This window comes from Ammodytes marinus (genome assembly GCF_949987685.1).
Source record: "Ammodytes marinus genome assembly, contig: scaffold_138, whole genome shotgun sequence".
Taxonomy (NCBI): Eukaryota; Metazoa; Chordata; class Actinopteri; order Uranoscopiformes; family Ammodytidae; genus Ammodytes; species Ammodytes marinus.
In genome coordinates, this window is record NW_027648461.1 from 61,342 (window position 1) to 76,152 (window position 14,811).

A 14,811-nucleotide genomic window follows, 5' to 3' on the forward strand; every position below is an offset into this window, starting at 1 on the left:
CTGTATGTAACAACATAAAGAACAAAACAAATAGGTCTAACAATAATAGCCTACTCAACTAGGATACACACATTCACTATCTGAGTTACAGTGATGGCAAATGTAGGGTCTGCTCACTAACTAAGCAGAGATTGTGTGCCCACTGGTTGCACATACAACACTTCTCCCTTACCTCCCCTGAACAGGTGCTGGAGAACGTTTCCATACAAACCAAACACAAACTATCCTCTTCATCTGATGAAGATTCCTCCTCCTCTCTTTCTCTTCTGTTTCTTCTTTCCTGACTGGAGGACTGTGTAGGTGACCTCTGATCCCGATTCTGGACATTTCCATACCACATAGACAGCGCCTTCTGGTGCCGAGATATAACTAATGTGACAACCAACCCGTGTGACAACTAACCCCATTCTCCCCTATACAGTTTGTCCAAATTGTAGCATACTGCATGCAAACTACATACTTTTGATGGTCAGCTGCTCCATGTTTCTTGTTGTAATGCCTTTCTTTTGTGTAAGGCACTTTGAATTGACTTGTTTAAAAAAATATATATAATTTAAATAAAAATACTTAATGTCACTTGATCCTAATAGAAAATGTAACTTTTTTTCAAACAATAAACTGTATATATTGTAAATATTATTTGTGTATTTTGCTGCACAACCAATTGATCCGCTATAGACACATTTACTAGATTTGGATCTTACACTGCACTATAATCTTTATTATTATTGTCTTCTATTTCACTCTTTTGAATCATATGTTAAGGTTGTTACCTTGTGTTCCTGGTCTTAAGGCCTTTTACTGTTTAACAAACTTTGAATTGACTTGTTTGTACAAATACAATAAACTTAAAATAACTTGGTCCTGAGGAAAATGTGACGGGAAAAAGTAATGTTTTTATGACATTTTATAACCAAACAATGAATCAATAAACACAATAAAACCACACTTTCAGCACTTGATGCCTCTAAATAGTCAGAGATGACACACTGCACCATGGACTAAACTTCTTTCTCCCTGTATTGGTTCAATGTTCCCAGTGGATTGTAGCAGCAGTCAGTGACCAGCAGAGGGAGACAGAGACTCTAACATTCACATCACCACAATCATCAACACACTCTGTTTGTGGCTTCACAACTGACGGCTTTGTTCATTATGCACATCTTTCTTTTTTTCTTTTAAGTTGCATATTATTGGAGTGTCTCTGAGGAACTTTCAGTCTGTATTAATTCTAGCGCCCCCTTTGGACTAAAGCGGTAGTGTTTTTACCACGTCAGCTGTTGTTCCTGGGTGAGCGTATACCCATGACAAAGGCATTAAGAAAAACTATATAAAAATAGCATTCTTTGCACTGATGGTCTCGTTTACTGTTATGTAATTTATGATCATTAGAGGAAAAATTAGACTGTTTCAGAAATATTTAAAAGTTCCTCGGAGCACCTTTAATAGTAGGTAATATATTTCCTTCAAGTTTTAAAATCTACTTTTATTTCAGTTTATGTATCAGAAAAGGTCAGATGTGGTTTATTATATTAATGTACATCATGACTTAAAGGTGGGGTAGGTGATTTCTGATGGTAAAAATTAGCATGAGCGGTACATTTTGACCAGAGTGAGGCTCCGATTCTAAAAATAAATAAATAAATCAGATTCTCTGTTCTTATTGGCTGTTGGGACTGCCAGCTGTTCAAATCTCTATCCCAACTGCTATTTTCTCCCCAAATTCTCCACTCCAGCTTTAATGAAAAAACATATTTATTTATTGTCCATAGTATTTCTCTCAATATCAAGATTATTCTGGTAAAAAAGTATGAGGATATCTATGAAGTCCAATTCACCACTTAGTGTGATACTACGGTAACCTGTTGTGGTCATTTTCAGGACTTTCAGCTCCAGCAGTTGGTTTTTACTCTGCTCAGCTGTAACTAAAGAACCAGTTTCATAATACATTATTATTACATATTTACTGAAAGTTATCAGGAGATTATAACAGTACAAACATGATTTATAGTGTCAGTGTGAAGTTGTTGCTTCTTGTGCTTATTCTGATGACAGTCTGTGGGAAACTGATTTGATGAAAAAACACCTTTTCAGACTTTCAATATTTTTCTAAGAGAAGTTTAAAGTTTTGATGGTTCTGTTTGAGGTTTAGAGGTTATTGCTATTCAGAGTTTTACAAACACAGCAAAACGTGTCAGAGCTTGTGTCAGATTAAGATCAGACAAACACCGTATTGAACCAGTAGGGGGCGTCTGAGCTCCTTCTCTCTGCTACTGTACAACATGTTAAAGGTTAGTGATAGGCAAGGCAAGGCAAGTTTATTTATATAACACAATTCAGACACAAGGCCATTCAAAGTGCTTTACAGCGGCAAGATTAAAATAAACAATACACATTAGAAAAGAGAATGAATAGAAATAGAACATTTAAATAAAATAGTGCAGCAGCCAGTAAGTTAATAAACATTGTGTTAGTGTCCAAAGCTCTGCCCCTGGTAACTGATGACACTGCAGCAGCTGCTGCTCTGATTGGCTGCTGAAGCCTGTAACTTTATAAACATGGTAAACATTATATAATAAGTATATTTGTTATAAATGATCAGTTCTCTCTGATCAGGAACATTGATAATAACATGGATTAACAGAAGCAGCGTTGACATGTTTCATGTTACTGATCATTAGAACTGTAATAACAGTTCCATGCAGAATGCAGAAAGACGATGTCATTGTTTTGATTTAGAAAAAACTCAACTGTTGAAAACCAAAGTGAATGACTCATAACACAAACTGTTCTGAGAATAGACTGACTAATTCATTTGGAGATTGTTTAGGTAATTAATGTTCCTTTGTCATCCAGTGTTAATACACAGTCCAGGTGTTACAGCCATCCTTAAGTTAAATTAGTGTATTAAATTAATTGTTGACAATGTTTATTCGGGTAATTGAGTGATTAGATGGCAGGGGGCGTGGTTTGTGCCACCTGCAAATTCACAGGAGAATGGTAGCCTGGCAGTCCAGCCAAGTCACAACATGAGTAGGAACTTACATATCATTTTGACCACTTGAAGTTAAATGTTTGTTTACCAGGAATGTAAGCTTTTCGTATATTCTAGAATTGATTTGTTATTTTCCTTTTTTGCTCATTTTTAATTAAACATTATTTCTTAGTTAAACAATTACCTTTAGAATGTGTCATTAGGGCAGATCAGATACTAGGCTCATTTTTGGAAACCTTTTTGCTCGACAATAAATACCTTTTGAATGGAAGAAAACAAAGTTTCTGAGTGCGCATATCAAACCACCACAGTTAATGCCCCGGAGGCATCAGAGAATAGGATGCCGTGACAACAGGCTTTATACCGTAAGAGAAGTGAAAGTTAAGAGTCGGGACTTTCCAGAGCGCTGCGTTCAAACCACAAACTGCTGAACAGAAACACTGGACTCGTTCTGCTGGTTTAATTCACTCCGTGTTTGCAGTTAAAATGTAATTGTGGTTTAAATCAGAACGTCAGCTGATTACATTCCTTTAGATGCTCCAACATGTCAACAGCTTCATCTCTCTGTGAGAAACGTCTTTATATTTACTTTATAATGTGATGTCAGTTAAACGTTCTACAAACTGACAAAGTTTTTATTTTATAATTGATTTCTTCACTACCATCTTTACACTTTCATCTTACAATTAAACACCAAACTCCCATCCTTTCCCCCAGCTACACACACACACACACACACACACACACACACACACACACACACACACACACACACACACACACACACACACACACACGCGCACACACACACACACACACACACACACACACACACACACACACACACACACACACACACACACACACACACACACACACACACACACGCACACGCAAATGTGTAATGCAATGTAAAACCTAAATTATAAACACATCTCTTACACACAGGTACTGTAACAGCCATCCTATTCCTTAAGTTGAATAAGTGTATTAATTGTTGGTAATTTTAATTGAATTATCAGATGGCAGGGGGCGTGTTTTGGGCCGCCTGCAAACTCCCTGGAGAATAGTAGCCGGTGTCAGTCTGGCAAAGTCACAACCAGGTCCAGACACTGTGGAAACATTTCATTATGACCACTCTCATTTAAATGTTTGTTTTCCATCACCTTAAGCTTATCGTTAAGTTAAGAGTTTATTTGTTATTTTAAAACCTTTTTACTTAGTTTTGGAATCCCTTTGTTTGAAAATCAAGCCCTTAAGATTGGAAGAAAACTGTGTTTTGGAGTTGGTGCGTATATCAAACACCAGAGTTAATGCCCCGAAGGCATCGCTTCACCTTGGATGCTGTGACAGGTGCAATATATCAACACTAGCCTCAGGCAGGTGAAAGGGAGGAGTCGGGGACAGACTGGAAACACTGTTCACTTGTTTTACTGGTTTTTGAACTTTGATGTTTATTATAGACTTTGACTGTGAAGTTATTAAAGTGTGACGGCGTCCTCAGATCACACACACACCAGGACTGAGCAGGATGGAATGAGCAGCGTCTTCTCTCTGTTTCCTCCACATGAAGGAAAGTGTCTGTAAGTCGACCTGAAGTCAGCTCAGCAGGTGAGAATCCTCCCACAGAAACCTGTTGATATATATAATGTCTGATCATCAGGATCACATTGTGCTGTGTCACTGTTTACATGTTTCTTGTTGCTGATTGGCTGTTTCTTAAAGGCCCTGGCAACCCAAATTCACTAAATCCTTGTAACTATGTTATTTGGGGGGTAAATTGAATGCTAATGTGTATATGAAAGGAGTTCGGAATATCGGTCAACCCCGCGCAAAAATGCTGTCATGTCAGTTTGACGACCATTAGAACATTCCTGATTTGAATGTTGATTTACATCTTGTTTTCACACGTCACACGATTGATCTCCGTTCTAAAATACAATTCTATACAATCTCTATACACAACAGTGTCTTTGTGAATGAGCCAATTCGGCCAATTCCTGTATGTGATGCATTTATCAATTGGCTACCTTACAATATATCAACCATCATTTGAATATTATACGATCTACAACTATCTACTCGTTCTCTCTCTCTCTCTCTCTCTCTCTCTCTCTCTCTCTCTCTCTCTCTCTCTCTCTCTCTCTGTCTCTCTCTATGTCTGTCCAGTGTTGCCAACTTTGCGATTTTGTCACTATATTTAGCGACTATTCTAACCACTTTAACAACTTATTTTTTTCAAATAGCTACCTAGCAAAAATAGCTGTTTTTTGGACATATTATAATATTTATGAAAATGTATTTTAAAGTTTGTTTGTAATTTCAGCATCAAATTACAATCAAACTGCCGTTGATTCTACTCATTGAACGTCATCAGTGAAACACGCCGGGCGTTTCTGAACTGGTCCCACACCTTGAATCTTTCTGGCTGAGGATTTTATTGTGGAAACATTTTTGCATGAAAGGCTTGTGATTTATTGGTTGTGAAACAAGTATAAAGAAACAATGTGTCAGATTTAAATGTAGGACCTTTAAGGGCCATTTCATGACAAAATGTTCCATTAAGTCTAATAATAACCACATGATCAGTTCACCGTCAATAAAATACTTATTTTCAATAATTGCATGCTCACTTGGCCATATTAATTAAACAAAGCACACTAATTTTGATTGATGACGTGTAATTCATTCAATTTTAACAGATATTTTAATAGAATAAAAATATGTTTTCTTCAGAAGCTTCCACATTATGTGACCCAGTGACGCATCAGAATTAAATACTACACTATTTATATTTGATTTTGTTTTTATTAATATTTTTGTTTTTCCTTAATAGCATCCATGTCATGTGTATTTTTAAAACAGCTTAATGCACATCATATCACTGATTTACTTTGAATGTCAATAGCACCATCTAGTGGACTGATGGTGGAACTACATCTGATTTGTAATTTATCTGACACTGACAGAGTTTCTGTGATGATGACAAAAAATCTCAACATCAAGTGAAAAACTCATTTCAATTATGAGAGTATCAGACTCAATGCCAAATGGATCATAAAAAATACACTCCTGAACAAAATCTAATCTGTGAATTATGAGAGGCCTTGGTTGAGCAGCTCAACAATCCTGCCACGTTCAAAGACAGAAAGCGTTTTTGCCTTCACCATCAGGAGATCATGAGGGTGTGAATGTTTGACAGAAAATTACATGAAAGCCAGATTTTGTGTGAGGCGGGAGTATGTGTGTGTGTGGGCGGGGGGGAGGGGGGGGCACAGTCCATTCAGGATCTTTACAGTCTGTGGCAACAAAGACTGGATGTTCAGCATCCTGCTGGATCTGCAGTTGATGCTCCTGTATCTCCTCCCTGATGACAGGGGAGAACAGGCTGTGTGAGGGGTGGTGGTGAGAGGGGTGGAGAGGGTCTTGAATGGTGACTGTAGCTCTGTGTGGTAGGCCTCCATTAGGAAAGGGAGAGGGACACCAATAAGCCACTATCAGTTTAGGGTCCAACCAGGTTTCTGTCAGCCCTGAATGTTTGTGTCCTGCTAGTGACAGTGAACTGATGTGTCCTGTGATGTCAAGCTTGTTGTAATGAATGAACATGTTGTTGTGTTTGTGTGAAGGTGTGGGCTCTGCTATGGATCAGAGTGAGGACAGAGAGGAGGGAGGGGAACATGGCGGCCAGACCAAAGCTGAGAGGTGACATTAGGATCTCTAACTGTGCATGACTCTACTCACTGCACCGTCATTATTCACTCTCAAAGCTGTGTGTGTGTGTGTGTGTGTGTGTGTGTGTGTGTGTGTGTGTGTGTGTGTGTGTGTGTGTGTGTGTGTGTTTGTTGTGTTCATAATACATGTATTATTCTACCAGGATCCTTCAGAGACCATACACTCCTGGACCTGGACCCAGCTGGTTGTCCTATAAGAGTGACCATTGGTATCAGAGTCTCAGTGATGTTCATCAACAATCCTCTGTGACAGGAAGGTAAACTCACTTAACTGTTCTTGTATACAGACTAGAATAAACGTTTAGTTCCTTGACATGTTTCCTGCTAAACTGCTAAAGTGTGTGTGTATGTGTGTGTTGTGTGTGTGTGTGTGTGTGTGTGTGTGTGTGTGTGTGTGTGTGTGTGTGTGTGTGTGTGTGTGTGTGTGTGTGTGTGTGTGTGTGTGTGTTTTGTGTTCATAACTCATGTATTATTCTACCAGGATCCATCAGAGACCCTACACTCCTGGACCCAGCAGTTTTTCCTCAAACAGTAACCATTCGTATCGTGGTCTCAATGATGTTCATCAACAACCGTCTGCAGCAGGAAGGTAAACTCACTTTAATGTTCTTGTTTACAGACTAGAATGAACGTTTAGAACCTTGACATGTTTTCTGCTAAACTGCAGATACTAAAAAGTGTCTTAGAACTGAAACTCTGCTTGTCTAGTTCAGGTGAGAGTTGGCAATTAAAAATCAGATGACACAATCTTCAAGTACAATAATTAAGATCTTTAATGTTTGCAAGATAGAGTCAAAACACAATCATCAAGTAGATTGTATTGACTGAAGAATGTCAGTCCAGGCTTCAGATATTATAGTAAACTGAATCTATTACATGAACACACAAACCACAACAGTTTATCAGGGTTAATATAGTGAGCCATAACAATCATATGTTGGCGCCATCTAAGTTTCCAGTCCCAACTATCTCAGTTATAAACAATCTTACTTTATCTTACACAACATCTTAACAGTTAGATTACTTGTATGAAGATTCACAATTTATGGCAATATAATATATATTTATACATATACAGTGGCTTGCAAAGTATTCATACCCCTTGAAATGTTCGACATTTAGTCACGTTATAACCACACACGTACATTCATTTTATTGGGATTTCATGTGATAGACCAACACAAAGTGGTGTATCATTGTGAAGTGGAATGAAAATGAAACATGGTTTTACATTTTATTTATAAATAAAAAAACTGAAAAGTGTGGCGTGCAAAAGTATTCAGCACTGAGTCAATACGTTGTAGAACCACCTATCGCTGCAATTACAGCTCCAAGTCTATTGGGGTATGTCTCCACCAGCTTTGCCCATCTACAGACTGACATTTTTGCCCATTCTTCTTTAAAAAATAGCTTGAGCTTCGATTTAGCATCAGATTGGATGGAGAGCGTCTGTCAACAGCAATTTTCAAGTCTTTCCAGATATTCTCAATTGTATTGAGGTCTGGACTTTGACTGGACCATTCTAACACATGACTATGCTTTGATTTAAACCATTCCATAGTAGATCTGGCTGTATTTTTAGGCTAGTTGTCCCTCTGGAAGGTGAACCTTCACCCTAGTCTCAAGTCTTTTGCAGACTCTAACAGGTTTTCTGTCCTGTATTTGGCTCCATCTATCTTCCCATCAACTCTGACCAGCTTCCCTCTTCCCTGCTGAAGGTTAAATACCCTAAACATACAGCCAATCTGATGCTGAATCTGAAGCTTGAGCTATTTTGCAAAGAAGAATGGGAAAAAATATCAGTCTCTAGATGGGCAAAGCTGGTGGAGACATACCCCAATGGACTTGGAGCTGTTATTGCAGTGATAGCTGGTTCTACAACGTATTGACTCAGGGGGCTGAATACTTATGCACGCCACACTTTTCAGTTTTTTATTTCTAAAAAAAATGTAAAACCATATTTCATTTTCATTCCATTTCACAATGTTGCGCCACTGTGTGTTGGTCTCTCACTGTGTGTTGGTCTGTCACTGTGTGTTGGTCTCTCACTGTGTGTTGGTCTATCACATGAAATCCCAATAAGATAAATGTGTGTGGTTGTAACGTGACAAAATGTGGAAAATTCCAAGGGGTATGAATTATTTTGCAAGGCACTGTATATACAAATATACATACAGTAGACACAATATTAATTTCCATAACAGGAACATGGCGGCCAGATCAAAGCTCAGAGGTGACATGAGGATCTCTAACTGTCCATGACTCAAATCACTGCACCGTCATTATTCTCTCTCACAGCTGTGTGTGTGTGTGTGTGTGTGTGTGTGTGTGTGTGTGTGTGTGTGTGTGTGTGTGTGTGTGTTGTGTTCAACAGACCACACACTCCTGGACCTGGACGCAGTTGTGTGTCCTTGAACAGTAACCATTCGTTTAGTGGTCTCATTAATTTTCGTCGACAACGGTCTGCGACAGGAAGGTAAACTCACTTAACTGTTCTTGTATACAGACTAGAATGAACGTTTAGTACCTTGACATGTTTCCTGCTAAACTGCAGTTACTTAAATGTGTTGTAGAACTGAAACTCTGCTTGTCTAGTTCAGATGAGATTCGGCAATTAAATACCAGATGACACAATCTTCAAGTACAATAATTAAGATTTTTAATGTTTGTTAGCAAGAGTCAAAACACAATCATCAAGGGGACTGTAGTATTGACTGAAGAATGTCAGTCCAGGCTTCAGATATTATAGTAAACTGTCTGTTACATGAACACACAAACCACAACAGTTTATCAGGGTTAACATAGTGAGCCATAACAAACATAGGTTGCGTTCCGAATCGCATACTTTCTACTCTATAGTATGTAGAAAAAAGATTTAGGATGTCCTGATTCTTGTGGCCAGATTTAGGATGGTTAGAAGTACCCGGATGTCCTACTTCATGCGGCCAAGATTGTTAGTGTTGAAAACTGCATCCTATTTGGGCGATTCTGACCCACAATCCAGTGCGCACGTGAAGTGACGTCACATCGACGAAGCCTCCATATGAAAGCAAATGGGGATGCGACGGATATAAAAGCAAGAGGCAAGATCAAGGAGCAATGTTGTGATGAAATAAGAGAGTAAAGTATGTCCCAATAGTATGCCTACTGCATCCTAACTAGATTATTTTTATCGTCGGATGTAGTATGTAGAATAGAAAAAAGAAAGAGTATGTGATTCGGAACGCAAACATACGTTGGCGCGATCTAAGTTTCCAGTACCAACTATCTCAGTTATAAAAAAACTTCATCTTACACAAGACTAAGGTCAGAACATCTTAACGGTTAGATCACTTGTATGAAGATTCACAATTTATTATTTAATATACAGTATATTTATATAAATATACATACACACAATATTAATTTCCATAACAGGAACATGGCGGCCAGACCAAAGCTCAGAGGTGACATGAGGATCTCTAACTGTCCATGACACAAATCACTGCACCATCATTATTCACTCTCAAAGCTCTCTGTGTGTGTGTGTGTGTGTGTGTGTGTGTGTGTGTGTGTGTTGTGTTCACAATACATCTATTATTCTACCAGGATCTATCAGAGACCACACAATCCTGGACCTGGACGCAGCTGTGTGTCCTTGAACAGTAACCATTCGTTTAGTGGTCTCATTAATTTTCATCGACAACCGTTTGTTAAAGTAAGGTAAACTCACTTAACTGTTCTTGTTACAGACTAGAATGAATGTTTAGTACCTTGACATGTTTCCTGCTAGGTAATAAAAAGTTTTGTAGAACTGAAACTCAGCCTGTCTAGTTCAGATGAGTTGGCAATTAAATACCAGATGACACAATGTTCAAGTACAATAATTAAGATCTTTAATGTTTGCAAGATAGAGTCAAAACACAATCATCAAGTAGATTGTATTGACTGAAGAATGTCAGTCCAGGCTTCAGATATTATAGTAAACTGAATCTATTACATGAACACACAAACCACAACAGTTTATCAGGGTTAATATAGTGAGCCATGACAATCATATGTTGGCGCCATCTAAGTTTCCAGTCCCAACTATCTCAGTTATAAACAATCTTACTTTATCTTACACAACATCTTAACAGTTAGATTACTTGTATGAAGATTCACAATTTATGGCAATATAATATATATTTATACATATACAGTGGCTTGCAAAGTATTCATACCCCTTGAAATGTTCGACATTTAGTCACGTTATAACCACACACGTACATTCATTTTATTGGGATTTCATGTGATAGACCAACACAAAGTGGTGTATCATTGTGAAGTGGAATGAAAATGAAACATGGTTTTACATTTTATTTATAAATAAAAAAACTGAAAAGTGTGGCGTGCAAAAGTATTCAGCACTGAGTCAATACGTTGTAGAACCACCTATCGCTGCAATTACAGCTCCAAGTCTATTGGGGTATGTCTCCACCAGCTTTGCCCATCTACAGACTGACATTTTTGCCCATTCTTCTTTAAAAAATAGCTTGAGCTTCGATTTAGCATCAGATTGGATGGAGAGCGTCTGTCAACAGCAATTTTCAAGTCTTTCCAGATATTCTCAATTGTATTGAGGTCTGGACTTTGACTGGACCATTCTAACACATGACTATGCTTTGATTTAAACCATTCCATAGTAGATCTGGCTGTATTTTTAGGCTAGTTGTCCCTCTGGAAGGTGAACCTTCACCCTAGTCTCAAGTCTTTTGCAGACTCTAACAGGTTTTCTGTCCTGTATTTGGCTCCATCTATCTTCCCATCAACTCTGACCAGCTTCCCTCTTCCCTGCTGAAGGTTAAATACCCTAAACATACAGCCAATCTGATGCTGAATCTGAAGCTTGAGCTATTTTGCAAAGAAGAATGGGAAAAAATATCAGTCTCTAGATGGGCAAAGCTGGTGGAGACATACCCCAATGGACTTGGAGCTGTTATTGCAGTGATAGCTGGTTCTACAACGTATTGACTCAGGGGGCTGAATACTTATGCACGCCACACTTTTCAGTTTTTTATTTCTAAAAAAAATGTAAAACCATATTTCATTTTCATTCCATTTCACAATGTTGCGCCACTGTGTGTTGGTCTCTCACTGTGTGTTGGTCTGTCACTGTGTGTTGGTCTCTCACTGTGTGTTGGTCTATCACATGAAATCCCAATAAGATAAATGTGTGTGGTTGTAACGTGACAAAATGTGGAAAATTCCAAGGGGTATGAATTATTTTGCAAGGCACTGTATATACAAATATACATACAGTAGACACAATATTAATTTCCATAACAGGAACATGGCGGCCAGATCAAAGCTCAGAGGTGACATGAGGATCTCTAACTGTCCATGACTCAAATCACTGCACCGTCATTATTCTCTCTCACAGCTGTGTGTGTGTGTGTGTGTGTGTGTGTGTGTGTGTGTGTGTGTGTGTGTGTGTGTGTGTGTGTGTGTGTTGTGTTCAACAGACCACACACTCCTGGACCTGGACGCAGTTGTGTGTCCTTGAACAGTAACCATTCGTTTAGTGGTCTCATTAATTTTCGTCGACAACGGTCTGCGACAGGAAGGTAAACTCACTTAACTGTTCTTGTATACAGACTAGAATGAACGTTTAGTACCTTGACATGTTTCCTGCTAAACTGCAGTTACTTAAATGTGTTGTAGAACTGAAACTCTGCTTGTCTAGTTCAGATGAGATTCGGCAATTAAATACCAGATGACACAATCTTCAAGTACAATAATTAAGATTTTTAATGTTTGTTAGCAAGAGTCAAAACACAATCATCAAGGGGACTGTAGTATTGACTGAAGAATGTCAGTCCAGGCTTCAGATATTATAGTAAACTGTCTGTTACATGAACACACAAACCACAACAGTTTATCAGGGTTAACATAGTGAGCCATAACAAACATAGGTTGCGTTCCGAATCGCATACTTTCTACTCTATAGTATGTAGAAAAAAGATTTAGGATGTCCTGATTCTTGTGGCCAGATTTAGGATGGTTAGAAGTACCCGGATGTCCTACTTCATGCGGCCAAGATTGTTAGTGTTGAAAACTGCATCCTATTTGGGCGATTCTGACCCACAATCCAGTGCGCACGTGAAGTGACGTCACATCGACGAAGCCTCCATATGAAAGCAAATGGGGATGCGACGGATATAAAAGCAAGAGGCAAGATCAAGGAGCAATGTTGTGATGAAATAAGAGAGTAAAGTATGTCCCAATAGTATGCCTACTGCATCCTAACTAGATTATTTTTATCGTCGGATGTAGTATGTAGAATAGAAAAAAGAAAGAGGAGGAGATTCGGAACGCAAACATACGTTGGCGCGATCTAAGTTTCCAGTACCAACTATCTCAGTTATAAAAAAACTTCATCTTACACAAGACTAAGGTCAGAACATCTTAACGGTTAGATCACTTGTATGAAGATTCACAATTTATTATTTAATATACAGTATATTTATATAAATATACATACACACAATATTAATTTCCATAACAGGAACATGGCGGCCAGACCAAAGCTCAGAGGTGACATGAGGATCTCTAACTGTCCATGACACAAATCACTGCACCATCATTATTCACTCTCAAAGCTCTCTGTGTGTGTGTGTGTGTGTGTGTGTGTGTGTGTGTGTGTGTTGTGTTCACAATACATCTATTATTCTACCAGGATCTATCAGAGACCACACAATCCTGGACCTGGACGCAGCTGTGTGTCCTTGAACAGTAACCATTCGTTTAGTGGTCTCATTAATTTTCATCGACAACCGTTTGTTAAAGTAAGGTAAACTCACTTAACTGTTCTTGTTACAGACTAGAATGAATGTTTAGTACCTTGACATGTTTCCTGCTAGGTAATAAAAAGTTTTGTAGAACTGAAACTCAGCCTGTCTAGTTCAGATGAGTTGGCAATTAAATACCAGATGACACAATGTTCAAGTACAATAATTAAGATCTTTAATGTTTGCAAGATAGAGTCAAAACACAATCATCAAGTAGATTGTATTGACTGAAGAATGTCAGTCCAGGCTTCAGATATTATAGTAAACTGAATCTATTACATGAACACACAAACCACAACAGTTTATCAGGGTTAATATAGTGAGCCATGACAATCATATGTTGGCGCCATCTAAGTTTCCAGTCCCAACTATCTCAGTTATAAACAATCTTACTTTATCTTACACAACATCTTAACAGTTAGATTACTTGTATGAAGATTCACAATTTATGGCAATATAATATATATTTATACATATACAGTGGCTTGCAAAGTATTCATACCCCTTGAAATGTTCGACATTTAGTCACGTTATAACCACACACGTACATTCATTTTATTGGGATTTCATGTGATAGACCAACACAAAGTGGTGTATCATTGTGAAGTGGAATGAAAATGAAACATGGTTTTACATTTTATTTATAAATAAAAAAACTGAAAAGTGTGGCGTGCAAAAGTATTCAGCACTGAGTCAATACGTTGTAGAACCACCTATCGCTGCAATTACAGCTCCAAGTCTATTGGGGTATGTCTCCACCAGCTTTGCCCATCTACAGACTGACATTTTTGCCCATTCTTCTTTAAAAAATAGCTTGAGCTTCGATTTAGCATCAGATTGGATGGAGAGCGTCTGTCAACAGCAATTTTCAAGTCTTTCCAGATATTCTCAATTGTATTGAGGTCTGGACTTTGACTGGACCATTCTAACACATGACTATGCTTTGATTTAAACCATTCCATAGTAGATCTGGCTGTATTTTTAGGCTAGTTGTCCCTCTGGAAGGTGAACCTTCACCCTAGTCTCAAGTCTTTTGCAGACTCTAACAGGTTTTCTGTCCTGTATTTGGCTCCATCTATCTTCCCATCAACTCTGACCAGCTTCCCTCTTCCCTGCTGAAGGTTAAATACCCTAAACATACAGCCAATCTGATGCTGAATCTGAAGCTTGAGCTATTTTGCAAAGAAGAATGGGAAAAAATATCAGTCTCTAGATGGGCAAAGCTGGTGGAGACATACCCCAATGGACTTGGAGCTGTTATTGCAGTGATAGCTGG

General features: G+C 38.3%; 1 protein-coding gene across 1 annotated transcript in view; it reads left to right on the forward strand.

Annotated features, from left to right (window-relative positions):
- Positions 1-4,487: 4,487 nt before the first annotated feature.
- LOC307270492 (NACHT, LRR and PYD domains-containing protein 3-like) overlaps positions 4,488-14,811 on the forward strand; it is a 33,835-nt gene continuing 23,511 nt past the window's right edge. The window contains exons 1-8 of the mRNA XM_080054375.1: positions 4,488-4,606; positions 6,622-6,697; positions 6,870-6,983; positions 7,208-7,315; positions 9,101-9,202; positions 10,315-10,428; positions 12,210-12,311; positions 13,424-13,537. Of these exons, the coding sequence (XP_079910501.1) occupies positions 6,636-6,697; positions 6,870-6,983; positions 7,208-7,315; positions 9,101-9,202; positions 10,315-10,428; positions 12,210-12,311; positions 13,424-13,537 (716 nt within the window). The 5' untranslated portion in view covers positions 4,488-4,606; positions 6,622-6,635. The remainder of the gene's footprint in view (positions 4,607-6,621; positions 6,698-6,869; positions 6,984-7,207; positions 7,316-9,100; positions 9,203-10,314; positions 10,429-12,209; positions 12,312-13,423; positions 13,538-14,811) is intronic.